This window comes from Heteronotia binoei, chromosome 1, assembly GCF_032191835.1.
Source record: "Heteronotia binoei isolate CCM8104 ecotype False Entrance Well chromosome 1, APGP_CSIRO_Hbin_v1, whole genome shotgun sequence".
NCBI classification, from domain to species: Eukaryota; Metazoa; Chordata; class Lepidosauria; order Squamata; family Gekkonidae; genus Heteronotia; species Heteronotia binoei.
This window is the reverse complement of record NC_083223.1, coordinates 148,073,506-148,095,019: the sequence shown is the minus strand read 5'-3', so window position 1 is coordinate 148,095,019 and position 21,514 is coordinate 148,073,506. Positions and strand designations below refer to the sequence as shown.

General features: G+C 41.7%; 1 protein-coding gene across 3 annotated transcripts in view; it reads left to right on the top strand.

Moving 5' to 3' along the window:
* The window catches only part of RPS6KA2 (ribosomal protein S6 kinase A2), a 428,828-nt gene that overhangs the window by 383,119 nt on the left and 24,195 nt on the right, over positions 1-21,514 (top strand). For all 3 annotated transcript variants that reach the window (XM_060242135.1, XM_060242152.1, XM_060242144.1), the window contains 2 exons: positions 7,245-7,347; positions 14,862-14,992. In XM_060242135.1, the coding sequence (XP_060098118.1) occupies positions 7,245-7,347; positions 14,862-14,992 (234 nt within the window). The remainder of the gene's footprint in view (positions 1-7,244; positions 7,348-14,861; positions 14,993-21,514) is intronic.

Below are 21,514 nucleotides of genomic sequence, written 5' to 3'. Positions count from 1 at the left end.
GCATAGCTTCCCCAATTTGCTGAACATATTGGGCATTGTGCCCAATCCCATCTCCAAGTGGATTAGCAACAATTTGAGTTTTCATTTGAACCATCTATTTATTTGAATTTTTCTGAAAATATCTGACTTCTCAAGATTCCATATATCTGTTTGTTTTGGCTTCTGGTTTACCTGGTTTTCTCCAGGCTCAGGGGAGCAAAATAAGGTATCTTAGAGGGGACTCAGGAAGGATGGCATATATGCTGTGACTGCTGCTGAACCATAGCCAAGGAGAAGGGGGCCCCTGACCATTAATAGCAGATGATAGCTGGGGCACTATCATGGCAGGTTCATGGTTTAATGAATAGCCAGAAAAGCCCAGCATGGCTGATGTCATAAGCTATGCTGGGTGCTGCTGTACGTTCAACAACTGGGTGCTGTTGGATGCTGCCCCAGCCGCCACCTGCCCCTTGTTGCTACTAAGCAAGGCCCATCACTCACTCAAGAGCAGGAAGCAGAAAGCCGCCTCTTACTGTTGCCTGCTCCATCTCATCAACTGCTACATAGAGACTGTGCGGCTAACAGGAAACAATTGTGTATCTTTATTTCATGCTCTATGTAGGGTAAATTGCAGTGTGCATTGTGGTTGTAGTTAACAGTTCCCTGCTCTGAGCTAAAGATCTATTTCTCTCCCCACTTATGCTAATACCAGCTGGCAGACATACATCCTTTAAATCCATTTAAAACCACTGAACCAAGGATTAAACAAACAACTGAAGAAAAACAATGTCCCACAAATATATCAAAGGAATCACTGATCAGATGGGAAAACTTATGAAAAAACATAACCTACAGACAGTGTTCAGACCCACCAGAAAAATACATCAGATGCTATGATGTGCAAAAGACAGAAGAGACCCCTTCACTTCTGCAGGAGTATACCGCATATCCTGCAGTTGTGGACAAGTTTACATTGGGACCACACAATGTAGCATCCCAACAAGAATAAAAGAACATGAAAGACACTGCAGACTTGGCCAACCTGAAAAATCAGCAGTGACTGAACATATCCTAACTCAAACAGGATACAGTATTTTATTCCAGGACACTATAATGCTGAACAACCATAAATCCATAAACATAAACACAATTTCAACAGGAAGGGAAAAAGTTTAAAAATGAATAGGGCATGGCTTCCAGTCCTGGAAAAAAAAATGCTCTACAGCAGTCTTTCCTATTTGCAGGGTCGTGACCCGGTACTGGGCCACGAAAGCCTCACTACCGAGTCACAAGAAAAGCCAAAGCTAGCCCCGCCCCCAGCAAAGCTAGCTCCACCCCATCTCTGTGTTGTACAGAGAGGAGCTGGGCTGCCTCTCCTTCCTTCTCCCACACTCCCAGTGTTTGAGAGAAAAGCTAGCATTCACTGGCACTTTAGACCCAAGAAGTGTTCTTCAGGGTATGAGCTTTCATGTGCCTTGCAGTATGTTTTGGGGAGATTTCCCCGGGAGGCCTGGGTAGCAAAGAAGGGGATGTGTGATTTTTCAGCCGCAAGAGCGAGGAGTGGGCATTCCAGTAGCTATTTTTTTTACAAAACAACCCCTGGGCAGAATTTTTGCTGGCTGGGGTCATCTGATGGTGAGGAAGGCTTTTTTTTTTCTTTGCACCCTCTTTCTTTCTTTCTTTCTTTCTTTCTTTCTTTCTTTCTTTCTTTCTTTCTTTCTTTCTTTCTTTCTTTCTTTCTTTCTTTCTTTCTTTCTTCCTTTCTTCCTTTCTTCCTTCCTTCCTTCCTTCCTTCCTTCCTTCCTTCCTTCCTTCCTTCCTTCCTTCCTTCCTTCCTTCCTTCCTTCCGTGCAAGTGATGCTCTGTCTGTATTCTTGGTGCTGGGGGAGGGAGAAGTGGGAGAGCTTCTACTGCCCTGGCCCCACTGGTGGACATTCTGGTGCTTTTTGGACATTGTATAAGGGAGTTTTGTACTGGATAGTCCACTTGCCTGATCCAACATGACTCCTCTTATGTTTATGTTCTTTCTTTCCATGTCTTTCTTTTCTGTTCTTTTCCTTTCCTTTCCTTCCATTTCATTCTTTCCCTTTCTCTTTCTTTCTTTCCTTCCATTTTTACTGGATGAAACTTTTCTGTTCATCATACTGTTGTTGCAGACATAGGAGCTCTGCCAATGAAAAGTTGGCACCCCCAGTTGTAGCCAGCTGGCCTTCTATGAGATTTCTGTGTGAGTGAGTGAGAGTAAGAGGTGTGGGGCAGAAAGAGATTATAGGAGATTACTGCGCTATATCTGAACAGCACTGGAAGAGATGATACTATGATCTTGGCACCATTTTACTGGTCCTGCTTTTAACAGCTGTTTGAAACCAAAATTAAACTCCTCCTGTAGATATTAAAAAGGATGAAAGTAGTTCACTGGCTAAGTATCTGCACAACATGTTGCTTTTAAAGGCATGGGAAACACAGCCAGTAAAAAGCTGCAAGTCCCTCATAAATATTCTTTTTGGGATAACTGCAGAAAAGCTTGTACAAACTTCATATAACTTGAAATTAATTCATTAATTGCAGTACAATTCTCTGCTACCTTTCACAGCAATTTCCCCATGTTTCAACCAAAGAAAAGTATGAAAAATAGCTGTCAAAAGATTTTCTTGAAACCAAGCAAGCTTGGTTGTAGCTTGAGGCAGGGTTCCAGTAGTAGCAGCTGAAGGAAGGGCCTACTAAATGTGTCAGCATATTTTGAGGTAGAGCAGCTGGTCGAGCCCAGTGTGGGTGGTACACAGTGCTGGCATTCCTGATGGCAATGGCAACAGCACTCCCAACTGCATACACTAGCCAGTGCTGTTGAGGAAGGGATATGTAGGTGGTGCAGGCAATTGAACATGGGCTTGCAAGCTGGAGAAGAATACACAAACAGATAGGTGCATGCAGGTGTGGGGGTGAAAAGAGAGGACCACCCACTTTCCACCCCCATTTTGGCTCAGCATGAGTTTCAGAGAGATTTTTCTGAAAATGAATTTACTTCCAAAGAAGAGGCAGGTTTGGGGGAGTGCCCTGGAAGTGACATCACAGGAAAAGGTGGAGTTTTGGTTCAGTGTGCCCCAGAAGTGACATCACTTGGTCCTTGACACCACAGGAAATGACATGATTCCTGTCTTCTGGCTCCACCCCCAAAGTCTCCTGGCTCCACCCCCAAATTTTAGTGGGCCACGAGAAAGAAAAGTTTGGAAAACCCTGCCCTACAGCTTACAACAGCATTACAGATAAGATTATAATTTCAATAGTTAATCCATATACAAAAGAATCCCCTCAGGTAAGCTCTTTCATTAACATGTCACAGACTGGGAGGCTCCCACAAGGTAATGACTCAGCCCTACTCCACTTTCCTGAGTAGATATAAGTTACCTGCCTACCATCTTCTTCTTACTTTGACCCAGAGAGAACTCCAGTTTTCTGGGTTACACCTTTGACGATGCCAGTCACAGTTGCTGGCGAAATGTCAGGTCTCACCATGCCAAGACCATGACCACGTAGCCCAGAAAATCTACAACAACCAATGGACTCTGGCTGTGAAAGCCTTCGACAACATATAGTAGGTGTTCTGTTTGATTTTGCACTTTTCAGAATATGAAATAGCATGAGGGCGATTCCTTTGTGTCTTATAATGAAGCATCCAACTGTTTAAAAGGCCTTTGTGGATAGGGAAGGGATTAGAGAATAATTGAGCTAGCATAGTTTCTTTGTTCTGATTGCCACTGTTACAGAAAAGGTTAGTGATCAAATATTTATTATTTATTTATTTATTTTTCACATTTATATCCTGTCCTCCCCGCCGAAGCAGGCTCAGTTTATTCTTTGACCAAATATCTCGGACTCTTTCCTCCCGTCTCTCAGCAGTTAACCTTCATCAGTACCAAAGAACCAAGCCATGAATATTAATATATTTTTAATTAAAGAAAAGAAAGTTTTCTTGCATTCCTTAGTGAATAAGTTAAAAAGTATTCAGATTGCTTTTCTTCCATACAAGTCAGAAAAGTAACATTTAAGTACCCTGTATCATATTGGGGAGGGGACCACGGCTCATTGGTAGAACATCTGCTTGGCATGCAGAAGTTTCCAGGTTCAATCTTTGCATTCCCAGAAGGGTCAGATAGTAGGTGATATGAAAGATCTTTCCCTGAGACCCTGGAAAGCCACTGCTAGTCTGAGTAGACAGTATTGACCTTGATGAACCAGTGGTCTGATTCAGTATAGGAAAGTTTCATATAGGAATCTGTATATATGTATGTTCCTTCTGAGGAGGGAAGACGGCATCGTATAACCTTATCGCATCAGATTTTAGAACCTGTAGTTGGAAGAAAGACCGCCAAGGAAGACTCTGCAGAGGCAGGCAATGACAAACCACCTCTGCTTCTCACTTGCCTTAAAATCATGACCATATTTCTCTTGTGGGAATATCTGGAAGCTATTTAATTCCGTTAATAGTATAACTAGATTAAACCAATCAGCATTTTGTTGTTGTTTAATTGAGAAGAATCCCTTACAAAGCGCTGACTCTTCTCCTACATTACCTTGTATGGTATTTGGACTGTAATGTACATGTGAACCCCTGACCATAAGGTTTCCCTCACTGTGGGAGGGGAATGCTCCATGTGCTCCAGATTTGGCTCAGAGTTTTAAATTTGGCTGCCCATCTTCTTTTTAAAGAGATATCTAACAGATGTCATCAGTACATAACATCCCCTCAGCAATTAAAATCCTATTGAAACAAAGCGCTACCACTGTTTTATCTTTCCCTACTAAATTCATCGCCCATTTCAGCTTTGACAGCTGACATGCCATTGGTAAAGATGCTGTTTTTATCAAAGCCACTTGGGCTGTGTCTTGACAGGATGGGAGCTTCTCATGATGTTGGTTCAGCATTTTAGCGGTAAACTGGTGGTTTGTGAGATATTCAAAGGAAAATGAAGGTATGCTGGCATTGTCCCTTGGATTGTGTGGGCATTGTGGCCATGCCAGGTTCATTTTTGTCCTTTGCAAATTCTATTTACTATACAGTCTGTCTTTCTCACTGAGACTCTAAGTGGATTACACAGCTTAAATCAATACAATTAATATGATGAGCATCTAATAAGCAATGTCCTGGACTAGGATTACAGGAAGTAGAATAAACACAGGATATTATATGTGCTACAGAGTGCAGATATAATGCAAAATATGATGTTACACAAGTAGAAATCAATAATACAACAACAGGGTGATATATGCAGGATTTAGAAATGCCCTGTACACAGTGGTGTAGTCCAGTCTTCTTCCCTTTACAAAGTGCCTTCCTGAATGATTCTGTTATAAGTATAACACTATTACCTTTATATAAAGGCCCTCCTGAACAACTCTGAATAGTCATGGCTGGATATGATGCAATCAACAAGCACCTCTCATCCTTAAAGAAAACCAATTGCAGACACATGCTGCAAAGGAGAAAGATTTCTCCCCAGTTTTGCTGCCTAAAAGATATCATCATTGATATCAACCTAGATTAAAAACAGAAATGTGTAATATGTGCTTATTAACATAAAAATGGAAAAGTGATTCATTGCTCTGAACTGATGCTGACTACCATTTTGTCAGTGTAGTCATTCAGAGATGACTTCTTAGAAGCGAATTTATTGTCTTGTCTGCATTTAGAATCGGAGCAAAGAGAAATATTTGTTTCATGGAAATCCATTCCAGTGACATTGACCTGAACAGCTTTTTTGCATCACTATGCAACACTGACCTCTGCACTATTTCTCTATTTCTAGAAGGCATATGAGGATTTTAAAGTCATGCAATAATTTGTTCACTCTATGCAGAGTGAGGTATATATTAACAGGGAGGGCAGAGGTCTGCCTTGTCTGCTTGCCCTGCCCTTGATCTGGCCTTTGCACATATATCCCAGTATGCTTTGAATCTGTTTAGAAGCTTCAGCCCTTTTCTTCCTCAACCCATGCATTCATTTCTATACTAAATGTCAGCACAGAAATGCCCATTGCAGGAAATGATTAAATAGTATTTATTTGGATTGATTTACTTTCTTTGTTTTTCCTGACTGTCATATGTACCCACAGAAGTATTTCTATCTTTGTATCTTATTTTTCTATTTATTTTTAAAATTCAAACTGTGTGCCACTAAATGTTCAAATGTGACCACCTTGGGCAATTCCTTATTCACTATATGTCAGGATGAAAAATAACTGATAGTCAAACTTACAGTAGTGTCCCAAGTAGACATTAGTCATATGTAATGGCAAGAGACAAAGCTCTGTGTGAGAAAATATGTAACAGAAAAATTGTTCAGAAATCAATATTTCAGTAATATCAGAATCCAGCTTTCAGCTTTCAAAACAAAGAAATTTTCTACTGTCTTTTTGACAGCTGTCAAAACAAACAATGTCTAGCTTGGTATAAGAAAATATAAAACAGTATGAGGAATAAAGGGGAAATTAAAGTTATTAATCTATTTTCAAAAGAAACTTTGGGGAAAGGAATAAGATCCCTTTCTCTCCCCCCCCCCCACAAATCTTCAGTGTTATTATGTAACAATCTTTTGATCCTAATCTGTTCACATGTTAATTCCTTTATGGATTAAGCACATAAAAACCAGAAATTTGCTACATGGCACATCTATATCAGGTGGCCTAGCACCAGAAATGGTACCACTCATGGTGTTTTCTGGCTGGTAAATAATGTGAAATCTTTATTCTGTAGTTAAGAGTGTTTTATTAAGATTGTTAACCAGTGGGCTCCATTTGTAGAGAACCATTCTGCTTGCTCTCTGAAAGCTCCTCTGTCTGATGACTATACCCTACCTTAGTCTCTCTTTGGTTGTTCTTTCTCATCCTTTCTTAAAGAAACCTTATCTTTGCACCACTTACTGGAATGAGGTTGTGTGCAGTACCAAACAGGTGCTTCAGGCTGCTGATACTAGTTTATGGGTGAGAGAACAGAATCAAAGTCTCACTTTCCTTTTTCCAGCAGGTGCTCAGTTAGCACAATCAAAGCTGTCAGGAGTGACTGTTAAATGCTGTACATGAAGATTTCCATGAGGGCCTCATATTTCCTTCTTACTGCAGTGTCACCACCATGGTGACTTTTTGGAGTTGTTCTTAAGGGTTTTTAGTTTCAAGATACAATTGATATATAAAAACATCTTTTTTTAGGCTTGTGTAATTTTATGCAGGCTGTTGACTACTCTAAACTTCTCCCCCCCCTTCCCCCGCCAGAAGCTCTACAGGAGAGAGATCAAACCACCATTTAAACCTGCTGTGGGAAGGCCAGAGGACACCTTTCATTTTGACCCAGAATTCACCTCACGGACACCAACAGGTAACCATAAAATGTGACAAGGAAAGAGAATGTCCAGGGGTTAAGGTCCCAGCCCCATCCACAAATTCACAAACCTTGAGGGAAGCCAAGTGATGGTCAGAAGAAAAAGCGGGCAACATCATCGTGCAGCTCAGGGAACCTCCCAAGCTCAAAGAAGGACCACAGGGATTTCCCCAAAGGGGAGGAGAGACAGACTGCAGTGACAGGGAAATAGTGGGTGGAAGGTTAGCAGTGAAGGGGACTGGAAACAGGTGTGTCAGCCTCCTTCACCCCATGCTGAGGGTAAGGCCTAGGGGGTGTGGGCTCAAGAAAAGAGCTTCCCATTGGGAGCAAGGGTTGGCTGTCAGACAGACTCTTCTCAGGATGGAGAGAGATTGGAGAGATCAGTGTAGGCTTCCCAAACCCCTCGCCCTGCTGGGGGACCCCTGGATTAGCAGCCTCCTCCCCCGCTCTCCAAAAATGTGGAAGCGGGGGGGTGGGGAAATGGTGTGGTGTCTCTTTCCCTGCCTGCCTCCCTCCCTCGCAGGCTTTAGGCTTCTCCCTTCCTCCGGGTCACAAAGCCCCGCCCACCGCCGGCCTGCTATTCTCTCCAGTCCGGCCTTCCTTCGCGAGGTGCATGCTGGGACTCATAGGCCTTGCGTCCTCTCCGGCTGCCACAGGTGTCTCCTCATGGAGTCTGGCCGGCGGAGGGGGGGGGAGCTCCACCCCCAGAGGACCATGTGCGTTTCTACCTCCGGAGGCTTCAGTCGCTGATTGAAAGGCTTCCTCTTGGGATGGGGTGTCTGTGTTACTTTGAAGAAGTTGGCAGCAACTTGTGACTAGAGAGGCCAATCCCCCTTCAGTGTTGCCAGAAATGGTGGCGGGGCGGGGGGGAAGTCTGCTGAGTACTTCATTATTCTCTATGTGGAGTTCGATTCTCATAGGGTATAATGGGGAATTGATCTGGAGGTTTCGGGGGCTTTTTGAGGTAGAGGCACCAAATTTTCAGTATAGTATCTAGTGACTCTCCCCAAAGTATCCCCCAAGTTTCAAAACGATTGGACCAGGGGGTCCAATTCTATGAGCCCCCAAAAAGGTGCCCCTATCCTTCATTATTTCCTATGGAAGGAAGACATTTGAAAAGGTGTGCTGTCCCTTTAAATGTGATGGCCAGAACTCCCTTGGAGTTCAATTATGCTTGTCACACCCTTGTTCCTGGCTCCGCCCCGATGTCTCCTGGCTCCACCCCCAAAGTCCCCAGATATTTCTTGAATTGGACTTGGCAACCCTAGATCAGTGGGATCTCACCCCAATGGGAAAGATTTAAGCAGAGAGTTCAATGCTGGCTGAGAAAGAAGAGGGTGAGAGAGACCCAGAGAACTAGAGAGAGCAACAGGGAAACAGAGAGCAGGAGAGAGGAACTCAGGTATCTGCCTGCCCCCCTTTTCCTGAATCATCTGAGGCCACTGCTGATCTCACTAGCCTAAAAGTTGCTTCACCAAGCCTACACCCTGCACCCAACAGAGGAACACATCTGTAGATTCACTCAACCTTCTAGTCAAATGTACATACAATTTTGTGGGGTGTTAATGCAAACCATGAAATTTAAGATAATTATAAATGTCTAAATATATTTTGAAAACCATGGTACCTTCCTCCCAGTCATTCATTTCAAAGCAAGAAATATTAGGAAATCTGCTCTCTTCTAAACAATATTATGACTAGGTGACTCTGGAGAAACAAATAGTCCATCAGAATGCTATCAAACAGTTTTTAATTTATTCTAAACTCCTTAAAATGATACTGGATCTTTCTAGAGCTCAAGTATCAACTCAGCAGACATATCGTTCTTCCACAGATGCCTCAGAGACTAGAACATGGACACAGGAAACTCAGGCCCAAACTACTTAGTGCCCTGGGAATTACATGTACACAGCACCCAGCATTTTTTTTTAACTTACCATGTCTGTAGAGACTCATGTCAGATTGCGTAGTAGGCTTTTATTCCTTCACCCTTACATCATTTTCCCCAGTCAGAGTGCTGTTTGCCTTGCTGTGAAACTACATATGCAAGTGCACCTATTACTGATACATATGCATTTTTAAAACAGGGCAAATAGTGTTCCTCTGGAGCTGGTTTTGATCAGGACAATGGTGTGGAAGAATGGTTTTTAAGCCTCCTCCTCTTGCACCACAGTTTTAATCTGAACTAGGTGCACACATAAATTAAACAACAATAACAGTGGCTGCTCTTAGGGTTGCCAAGTCCCTCCGCCACTTGTTCTTCGCACATGCTTTGTGAGCATGGCACAATGACATCATGCAGAAGTGATGTCACCGTGCTGGGGACGTCACATGGAGACACTCTAGGACTCACGATTCCTAGAGCGTCACACTGGAAATGCTCTAGGGTTCACATAAACTCTATGGTACCATAAAGTGCAAGTCCTAGAGTGTCTCCATGTGACGTCCCCGGCACGGTGACATCACTTCCAGGAGACATCATCATGCCAGGATGGCGCGCATTGGTAGGACTCTTCGAGGTGGGCATCCCCCCGGCGGCCTGCTCCCTGCTGGTGGGTTGGGGCCCTTCCAGGTGGAGGATTCTTGCCCCCCAGCGGGAGTTTGGCAGCCCTAGCTTCTCTTCACCCTGACCCTGCTCCAGCGAGGAGGGTGGGATATAATTTTAATAAACTAAACTAAGTTAAACCCTAAATTTCCAGCATATTTTGTAGCTGGGGCCTCAGTTATGTATATTTCTTCCTTCCTTCCTTCCTTCCTTTCTTCCTTCAATTTGTAGCCCACTCTCCGTGAAACCAGCACAGAGTGGATGACAATATCTTATATAATTAAAAGCTTTCTAAATATAACTTATCAAAAAACCATAAAAACAGTAAATTCAGTACTACAGTGTCTGCAAAAAATCAAGATGGCATAAAAATTCATACAAGTGGGAGTATGCAGAATGACTAAGAAGGGAAGAAGGTGGGGAAACAGGGGGAGAAGGGAAGTTGGGGGAGGCCAACGTTTGGCTTCCTGTAATCCAAGTAAGTTTACACATGGCTAGAAATATTAAAGTTTTAAGGAAAATCTAATAAAAAGCCAGCATATTTTCTCCTCCAGATGTGTTCCAGTTTCAGTCCCCAGCATCTTAAGTTAAAAGGAGCAGTCAGTAGGTAATCTGAAAGACCTCTGCCTGAAATCCTGGAGACCCACTGCCAGCCTGAGTAGACAATACTGACTTGGATGGTCTGATTCCATTTATGTGTTGAGGCCTTGTTTCCTCCCTCCCAGTTGCTTCCTCTCACACAATGCACTCCAGTGATCTCTACAAAATGCTGTTCTTGGAGGATAGGTGACTCCAAGAAATAACACTAGGGTGGCTCTGCAGTGGGAAAGAGGAATCAGTGGAAATTGCCAGTTTAATCTAGATGCAACCCTGTTTTAGGGTTGCCAGGTCCAATTCAGGAAATATCTGGGGACTTTGGGGGTGGAGCCAGGAGCAAGGTTGTGACAAGCATGATTGAGCTCCAAAGGGAGTTCTGGCCATCACATTTAAAGGACTGCACACTTTTTAAATGCCTTCCCTTCATTGGAATAATAGAGGATGGGGGCAGCTTCTTTTGAGGTTCGTAGAATTGGACCCCCTGATCCAGTCTTCTTGAAACTTGGGGGGATTCTTGAGGAAAGGCACCAGATACTATGCTGAAAAAACAGCCTCCCCCAAAGCCCCAGATATCCATGGATAAATTCTCCATTATACTGTATGGGAACCAATCTCCACAGGGTATAATGGAGTGCTAACCCTGAAGTGGGGCAGAGCCTCCAAACCAGGGGATCCCCTGCCCTCAACTGGGAATTGGCAACCCTACACCTGTGCTCTTTTTCTGCATGGGACCGTGATATTGTGGTGGTGGTACAAAAATGTTCCTTTCTTATCTCAAGCTGAAACCAAATTCACACATTCATATACTAAATACATTTTAAAAAAATTTCTATAGCCAGGCGTGTCTTATATCACCTGGGGCAACTAAAGTAGTAAGATGTCAAGTTCTGTGACATTCAAGTACGGTGAGATGCCACAAACCATATGTAAGGAGCCCATGCTATAGAATCTGACTGCACTAATGTTAGCCCACCAGAAACTGGGCTAATGTTGGCATGGGGGGCGGGTTCCTCACATTTAGTCCAGGTTTTTTTACATTACTCTAGCACCATAGGAAAGTGCAGTACTACATTTGCTCACTAATTGTGAGCATAACGTAAGAACCTGGTAGCCAACAGCGATGAACCTATCACTGCTGGATACCAGGTATTATGTGATAGCTATCACTAACACTGAATACATAAACAGCCTAAAAAGGTCCTCCCAAGGGATTAATATAATTTAGAAGAAGAGTTGGTGTTTATACCCCACTTTTCTCTACCCCAAGGAGTCTTGGAGTGGCTTACAATTGCCTTCCTTTCCTCTCACCATCACAGGCACCTTATGAGGTAGGTGGGGCTGAGAGAGCTCTGAGAGAGCTGTGACAGGCTCAAGGACACCCAGCTGGCTTCATGCGGAGGAGTGGGGATTCAAACCCAGTTCTCCAAATTAGAGTTCACCTCACTGGCTCTTGAATAGTACTTTACTGTAACCAGATAGTGAGCTTTCACTGGTGTTGTACCTCCAAATGGTGAAAAATTTCAACACACCTGCACCCATTTGGAAATCTAAGAAACCAGCAGAGTGACAAAATCCACTTCATATTCTGGTTGGATGCCAAAGGTTGCCAGTTTCCAACATAATTATATTTCTGTCAATAAAAGTTATAACAAGCTTGAGGAGCAGTGTCAGCATGGTATTATCTTAAATTACATTATTACTTCAGAGGTTCATTTTGTACCTTCACTTAAGCCCACCGTTCCATGAGAACTGCCATTCCATGCACGGCCTTCAGAGGCAAAACGGCAGGAAAACTTATACTGTTCTTGTCCTGCTTCTCTACTGCCTGCAGATAGGCAGACACAACCTTTATTGGCATAGCAGGGAAGAATATAAAACCTGAGGGAAATTAGAGGGCAAATAAAAACAACAGTCCACAGTTCTCCGATACAAGCAGCATAGCAAAACATAAGTACAATCAGAACTTAACCAAGAAGAGGCGAAATATAATCTTCCCCTATCTAACTCCTTTACCACTTGTAGTTTCTATCACATTTGCTGCTAGAGCCAGAAACTCTGCCACCTGTTTGGCGATTAAGGGACATTTATCAGCTAGCAAGAATTCTATCCATCTGTTTTTCACAAAATTGAGGGTTAGGAGAAGTAGTTTGATCAGGCAGCATCGTTGGGGAGTAAGCAATGGGCAATCTAATGATACGTTGTATAGAGTCAGGTTCTTTGCCGCCCCTGCACAGCCTGTGTTCATAAGGGATACCCTTATACTTACCAGAAGCCACGGACAAAGGGAATATATTAAGTCTGGCCAACATAAAAGCTTGGTGTTGGCAAGGGTTTATTAAATTTGAAAAGTACTGGGCCTTGCAGTTTTGAAGAAGGGGGAGGCCCATGGAATGAGATGAACACATGCCCTTTGCTCCAGTGATTATTAATTGGGAATCAATGTCTAATATTCTCTTATGGATCATTTGAAATATATATGATTTGTTGGAGTTTGTCAGCAAATCTAAGTCAATGCCAAGTGACTTGATTTTTCCAAGTACTAATTGGAACCATGTGGGCATAAAAGGATCTGCAGGTTAGAAGGAAATCAGACTTCTGGGTGGAGAGTGAAAGTAGAGATGAAGCCAGTATTTGATTGTGGTAGTACAAAATCTAGATTCTACTGTGTGAAGGCTCAATTTGGCACAGAGTGAAATAGCGTACCAAGTTGGAAATACCTAAGATGCGACGTAGAAAAGATGTTTTGATTTTTTTCAACATTTTTGTTGAAGCATTGGAACTACACAGGGATCCCATAAAGTAACTGAGGGAGCATGGTGGAACAGAAAATCCATAAAGCAAATTGATTACCTTTTTGATAATTAAAGTGAGTTAATGCTGACAGCTTATTCTTAGGCAGGAGAAGGGCTTGGTTGTGGTGCATGGACCATTTTAAGTTGTATTGAAAAAGAATGCCCAGGTACCTAAAAGATTTAACTTGGTCAATAGTTCTCCCATGAATTTTCCAAGTGTGCCGCTTCCATGATATGAAAAACAACAACATTTTAGTCTTATAATTGATAGATAGGGAGTTCTGGGTGCAATATGAAATGAATCAGCCCCTCTGATCGCACGGGGGGGCAGGCAATGAGGCTCAGCTCTACCGCTTCGGCAGAAAATAGACCGATTCTAAGTTATTTGAAGAGCACTGAAGGAGACTTCTGCCCCCCTCGCTTCCAGAAGTGAGGGAGGGAGCAAAACTCTTCCTCCTTCAGCCTGCTCTCCAAACAACTGAATCAGCCGGGGCCCTGCTGAAGCGGGGAGGGCTGTCTCCAAGCCTTCTGGCTCCTCTGCTCATGGGGGAGGGGGGGCAGAATGCAGAGCTGGGGAGGGGAGGTCCGTGGTGCCTCGTGCCTGGGGGATGGAGTGCGGCGTCGCTTTGCAGCACTGCAAAGGGCAAGGGGAGGCAGCGGTGGGGTGTGTGGAGGACAGGGAGTGGTGATCCAGTTGCTAACAGGCCACGGCCCAGTAGTGGGCCACGGCCCAGGGTTTGGGAACCCCTGCTCTAGGGTATTGGAGATATTTTTCCACTAAGAAGGATAGTGTGATGCAGTGATCCAACATGGTTAGCTGTAAAGCCTATTTGTTCCTTCCCTGGCAAGCTATGGTCTGCCATCCGTGCAGATAGTTTCTTTAATAGGTGTTTGGCGTAAAGTTTCCCTATGACAGATAGGAGACTAATCAGTCTATAATTCTTGATATTATTAGGATCGCCTTTTTTAGATTGAGGTTATTATGGAGCCTTGTTTCTGGAAGGGAGACTAATTTGTCAATCAAAGTGAAAAAATGCACCAGTGAGGAGGACCACCACTTGATGTTCCTTTTAAGAAGCTTGGCTGGTATGCTGTCAGGGTCTGGAGCTTTGTGAGGTTTGAAAGAGGAGATTAATTCAAATACTTCTTGTGTAACGGGTGGCCATTCTGGGGCATCCAAAAGTGCTAATGAGTTGTTAGTGGAAACAGTTATAGAGGAGTTATTAAATAAACAAGTATAGTAAGAAACCCATTTCTTAGGGAGGATCAGGAAGAAATTGGGAACACCATGGTGGTGGTTAAAGCTTAAAATCAAGGACCAAAAGTCCTTGTTATTGTTATTTCTAATGACTTGGAAAAGTTTAGTCCAATTTCCCATGGAGTTTACATTTTTTTTCTGAATAAGGAGTGTTTGACATTTCCTCTTCATTGCGCAATAATGGTGGAAATTCCATAGGATGTTGCCTGTGCACATCTGTTGGAAAAGTTGACATAATTTGCTTTTAGCAGAGTGGCAATTGGCATCAAACTAACGGTTTATAGAATGGGCTATTTGTTTGGGATCATTCTGTCTGCAGATTCCCCAGGAGTCCCCCCAAGTGCTAATGCGCATCACCTCTTTAGAGGATTCAGCTTCATTGCGTCCAACCTGGTGCAGGAGCCTGCGCAGCAAGAGCTGCACAAAATCACAGTTCATCCAATTGTCCAGGTAAGTAGAGGTATCCAATGAACAGATAGATTGGGGTGTATTATAGTTGAATCCAATCTCATAATTTTTCCAACATTTGTAGTATTAGATCTAGTAAAGGCATTTATTCTCTCCCTCTCTCTGACTCTTGTACAAACTCACATGAAGTTTCTTCTGTTCTCTCTTATTTTATGTTTCCCCTGTATATTCCGAAGTATTTTCCCTGTATTCCCAAGAATACAGATCCTTGACTGCTTTCAATGTACATTATTGCAATATAGAATGCAATTTACATATTATTATATTATAGCAAACCCATGTATTTGAAAAGAGAGTTTATTAATTACAAGATGTTGTGGTTTTTTGTGCAGAGATATATTGCTGCCTCCAGTAGGATTCCTATAACTCAGGTCTGGCTTCCTGTATCAAGAGCAATGGACAATGTTGTCTACAGCAATACTCCAGTCACAGGACAAACATGATTGGCAGTACAGCCATCATCTTTACTAAAATAAACATACAAAGTAGGGCTGCCTTTTCTTTTCTTTTAATGATACAGCTCTTTCAGGCCACAGCTTAAGACTAAATAGAGAGAAGGTGGAGGAGCTCACTCCAGGCAGGGCTGGCGCATCCATTAGGTAACCTTAGGCATCTGTCTGGGACGGGGCACGGCCTGAGGAGGGGGTGCCAGGTTGGGCCCTCCTTTCCCACCCTCACCTTCATAGCAAGGGAAATAGGTGAGCCCAGTGGTGCGGCACAGCTCCTGCACCTCAAAGTGAACCGCTGCCTGACCACCATCGCTTGGCACCTTTGCTCCGGCTTCCAGAAGCCAGGAGGTGGAGCAGTGGTGACCCAGTGGTGGGTGCGTGCATGCTCTAAAGTGCAGGAGTCATGCCGCCAGACTTGCCAGGGATGAAAGGTGCTGATGGTGGGGCAGGGGCAGCACCTTGCCTGGGGCATCTGCCTTGTTCCAGCAGTTCAATATCAGCGCTGACTCCAGTCACAAAAGTTATTTTAATTTTAAGCTGGGTTGCTAGAGAGTAGGATGCCAGAGATGGTGATATATGGATCCTTACTTCTAAAGGGAAAAAAAAGTTCTGTAATATTTGTGAGCTCATTCTTCTAATCGGGGTAGTCCATCTCTGAATCTCCTCACTGAATTTGGGACATTTAATAACTCGTTAAGCTAAAATACCTATCTTTACTGCGATACCTTGGCTTATTGGCTTCCTGTAACTGCAAGGTATTGCAGAAACACCAGTGTTCTGAAAAGGGAACTCCCAAAAAGTGACTTTTCATTTTTGAAGTTAATAGAGCACTCAGTCTAGCAGCCAAAAAACCAAAATCACAATATTGGGAAACTGTCATGGACTTTAAATATGCTGGTAAGCTAGCTGGAGGTTCAAGTCCATTGTAGGTGAAGGAACACACCCTTCTTGCTCCTTGATTTGTGCTTCTGAAATCAAGCTTCAATAGCTGCTTTTTGACCCCTGGAATGCAGGTTTCTCACTTTTCATTGAGAATAGTAAATCTGGTGTAAAGCCTAGTTATTCCAGTCTCTGACTGACTAGCCTCTTCCATTTATTCTGGAAGGGATCTTCTTGTAGTCTAAAACAGAGTCCTGTAGTCTAAAACAGAGTTTAGTTCTAAAAAAAGAATCTTAATCCTAAAGCTAAATGCATCCAGCCAAGCTACTGATTCTGTTGAAGGAATTGCAAATTTTTGGTGAATAGCTGTACTGGATACACATTTTGGTAACCTGGTTACTTTTCTTGAGAATTTCAATAAGAAGGAATCAATAGATATACCTTCTACTCACACTCCAGCACCATAAAGTATCACGTGTCATAAGTATCATATCAAAGTATCATAGAGTATCAGGGTAATTTTACCCCACAAAAGTCCTTATAGATACTAGGTGATCTTTCCTACTTTTGTGCGAAAAAAGCATGTAAAGGCATTTAAATATGATGTTATCTTATAAGAGATAAATTAGAACTGATTTTTCCAAGATAGGTCTTGGGAGAATATTGTTCTTAAATTTCTAAATGTTGTTAATAGTTCAATATTGATATTTGCCATCCTCCAGTCCTTTTTCTTTGGTCAACATCCTCTTGCGAAGACAACTACTTTTGATTTCTCAGCATTTATAGTTAAACCTTCATCAGTACAGTAGGAACCTGAACTAGCCAACATGTGTTTCAGACCTATCAATGTACAAGATAATGCAGTATAATCAGTAGAAATTAGAATTGAATGATCTTGATTATGAAGGATAAGTGCATGACGAGCAGGTCCTGAAAGTACTTTGGTGATATCATTGATATATAGATTAAATAAGTAAGGGGATACAAGAGAACCTTGTTGGATTCCTTTAAAGGTTGGGATAGAATCTGTAGTCTGGTCTTCAGGGCTACATTTGATTTTCACTTCTGTGCCTTGATATAATCTAGTCAATAGCCATAGCAGGTGTCTGCTGATCATAGTTCCCTTTAGCTTCTGCCATAGTCTAGTTCTAGAAATACTTTCAAATGTTGAGCTTAAGTCCATAAAGGCTACATGTAGATGATTATTTAAATAAACTTCTCAAAAAATTGCAGGCTGTGATCAACCACAGAGCATCCTTGGCAGAACCCACCTTGTTCCTCACTCAGAATTTCTGACTCCTCCATCCATTCTTTCAATCTTATGCTTAAATAAGCTTTGTATTGTTAGCCAGTAACTGAGAGGAGGTTAAGTAGGTGATAGTTCCGTGGGTCTTGCCTCTTCCCTCTATTTTTAAAAATAGATACTACCAAGGCTTTTATCCAGATAGAAGGAATAATGAGTTATTTATCATACAGTAGTAGGCTTCCCAATCCCCAGGTCCCAGCGGGGGATCCCCCGGTTTTACAGGCTCCTCCCCCCCGCCCCCAGCCAGCTGGCCGGTGGGAGCAGCCCCACCCCCACAGCCACCATGCATTTCTAGATCTTGGGCAGGTTTAGAAACTTGCAAACAGGTCCATTTCAAAATGTGTGTGTGCCTGTGTGCCTTTAAACTGAGCAGGAAGTACTTCATGGGAAGGGGCAGCAACACAGTCCCTCGGTTTGTTTTGCTTTCATTTCAGAGCAACTAAGAGTTTTGTGTGTGTGTGTATGAGAGAGAGAGAGCAGCATAGCCCCTGTTCTTTTCAGATGTCGTTGTGGAGGAACCAGACCCAGTAAGTGTGTGTGTGTGAGAGAGAGAGAGAGAGAGAGGGTTGCCAATCCCCAGGTTTGGAGGCCCTCCCCCCCCCTCTTTAGGGTCATCAGAAAGCGGCGGCAAAGGGGGAGGGAAATGTATACTGGGCAATTATTCCCTATGGAAAATGGGGGAATTGATCCGTGGGTATCGGGGCTCTGGGGGGACTGGTTTTTGAGGTAGAGGCACCACATTTTCAGTATAGTATCTAGTGCTTCTCCTCAAAACAGCCCCCAAGTTTCAAAACAATTGGACCAGGGGGTCCAATTCTATGAACCTTCTATCCTTCATTATTTCCTATGGAAAGAAGGCATTTAAAAAGGTGTGCTGTCCCTTTTAATGTGATTGCCAGAACTCCCTTGGAGTTCAATTATGCTTGTCACACCCTTGCTCCTGGCTCTGCCCCAATGTCTCCTGGCTCCACCCTCAAAGTCCCCAGATATTTCTTGAATTGGACTTTGCAATCCTATACAGAAGAGAGGGATCAAAACTTCTGCCCACTATTTTATGTTTGATAGTAATAAATAAATAATAAATATAATATATAATAAATAATATGTTTGATAGTAATAAATTTTTTAGTTGGTTAAGGCAAGGTAGCTGGTATACAGATTTAAATAAATCTATGATCAGGCTCAAAAGATCATAGTAAGATGGCACATTGACTGCTGAAGTGCATGTGTTGCGCAAGAAGTGGCATTCTTGCAAGAGGATTATAAAACTAATTCCTTGTGATATTTCCTTATTTTTATTCTCTGGTTGATCTGCTCTGCATGCAGAGTTGGTGGGGGTGGAGAATTCCCTGCCACTGGTCCCATTGCCCATCACTACTTGAAGCAGTGGAAGGTGTTGTTGTTTTTTTAAATGCAGTCCCAAGCACTTACCAGAAGTTCTTAGTGGAAGTGACAAAAAGTAGCTCTAGGAATCACTGGAAACTCCATGGTGTGATTCCTAAAGTTACCCTTTATCACTTTTGGTAAGTACACAAGGCTATATTTTTAAAAAGAAATTTCTCCTGTGATGCTGTGTCTCCCCCCCCCCCTTCCCTCCTGCTAATTGCTAAGCACTGCCTGGCAGCCCTGATACATAATGTAAGACAGTAGCTAAGTAATTATTCTGAAACAATGTGTAGCATCCAAATGCAAGAGATAATCATCCTTCCATCTTTATTTTCTAAATTATATGTTAGTCTTTGTGAATTCCTAGGCTTCTTTTCCACTGTAAGGCAGTCAAGGAAGCTTGCAAATGATTCAGTATAAAAGAGCACATTGCAAATCGTAGTACAGTGTGCTAAACTACTGGAAGCACACCCATTACAGCAATTCAGTGGCATTCCTAGCGTATTTGACACGGATAATTTTTTAACACTTCTCTCAGACTGTTCCTCTTTCCTTTTGTATTTTCCTCTTAAAGAATTTTATTAATAACATATGGTAACAATATTCCTTAATAACTTTTTTTTTAATCTTTCCCATATGCTGTTTTCTAAATCCCCCTCCCTCCGTTACTTGACTTCAACCGATGTTATAAACTTAAAATGCTAACACTTAAAGGTACCCTTAAACCATATAAACCTAGATTCATATTTCTTCTTTTTTTCTTATACTAAATCATTATTAAAAAATTGTCCAATGTGCTTTTATTTTCCATTGTTTTTCTACATAACCTCTAAATTTTTTCCACTCCTTTCTATAAACTTCCAAATCATAGTCTCTTAAGATTCTTGTTAGTTTGTCCATCATGCTATAACTTTTGTAATCCAATCCCGTTTTTCTGGTATTTTTTCTTGCTTCCATAACTGTGCATACAGTGTCCTGGCCGCTGAAAGCAAGTACCAAATCAAAGTTCTATCTTCTTTTGGAAATGTTTCCATTTGTAATCCCAACCAAAATGTCTCTGCAACTTTCTTAAATTCATATCCAAAGATCCTGGAAATTTCTTGTTGAATCATCTGCCAATACTTTTTTGCTCTTTCACAAGTCCACCACATATGGTAGAAAGAACCTTCATGTTTTTTACATTTCCAACATCTATCGGGCATCTTATTGTTCATCTTTGCCAACTTTTTAGGCGTCATATACCATCTATACATCATTTTAAAACAGTTTTCTTTAATACTCTGACATGTTGAAAGTTTCATAGAGTTCTTCCAAAGATATTCCCATGTGTCCATCTGTATTTCTTTATTTACATTGATTGCCCATTTAATCATTTGAGATTTCACTACTTCATCTTCTGTAGAGCATTTTAAAAGTAACACACACACACACACACACACACACACACACACATATATATATATATATATATATATATATATATATATATATATATATATATATATTACAATCTAAATTTTTATTGAATATTTTAATCTTTAAACAGTATACAACAAGTACTTTTACAATATGTATATAAATATATTTGCCTATATATATAATCATTTTTTCTTTACATACACAAAAAACAAAAATCACCCTGAATAAACCTTAAACTTAACAAAAATCAGTGACCTATAAAATATATGTCACTGTTAACCTATTATCCCATGCCACGTATCAAATAGGCTGAGACTTTAAGAAACATAAAATTGCCTTTTTCTCAGGTCATAGCCTAATTACTAAAGGTATTCCATTGCAGAGTTAATAAATCATAATACTTAGAAATTTGGAGGGAATTTTCCCAATAATCGTCTCATTGTTATTTATATATTCAAGAAAAGGGTTCCATTTTTCAATAAACCAATCACCAGCTTTGACATTATCCTGTAGCAAAATATTGATGGTTAACTTGTCTTGAATTAGTATATCCCAAACTTTGTTACACCAGGATTTAAAATTTGGCCCAATGGGTTTTTTCCAACAACTTGCAATAACAATTTCCCCTGCTAGTAGTAACAAAGATAATAGCTCCTTTTTCAGGTCCGTCCAATCAGAATTTGGCCATATGTTAAGTAAGACTGAATCGGGAGTGAATGGAACTGTAATTCCTGTTATCTCTGCTATTTTTCTTAATATTTTTTCCCAGAAGCTTTTGATAAGCATGCACTCCCACCAGCAGTGGATGAAAGAACCTGTTTGACCGCATCCTTTCCAGCAAGATGGATTATCTTTCACTTTTCCTTTGAAGAGCCCATATGGAGTCATATACCACCTTGCAAAGATTTTATAGTTTTGTAGCCGAAAATAATAAGATTTGGAATTAAATAAAGGTGATATCCATAATTGTTCCCATTGGTCTATATTTATTATGATCTGACAATCTTTCTGCCATGCAATTTGTTGAGATGATTTGCTTGCCCACGCTGCTTGATTCAATAGGGT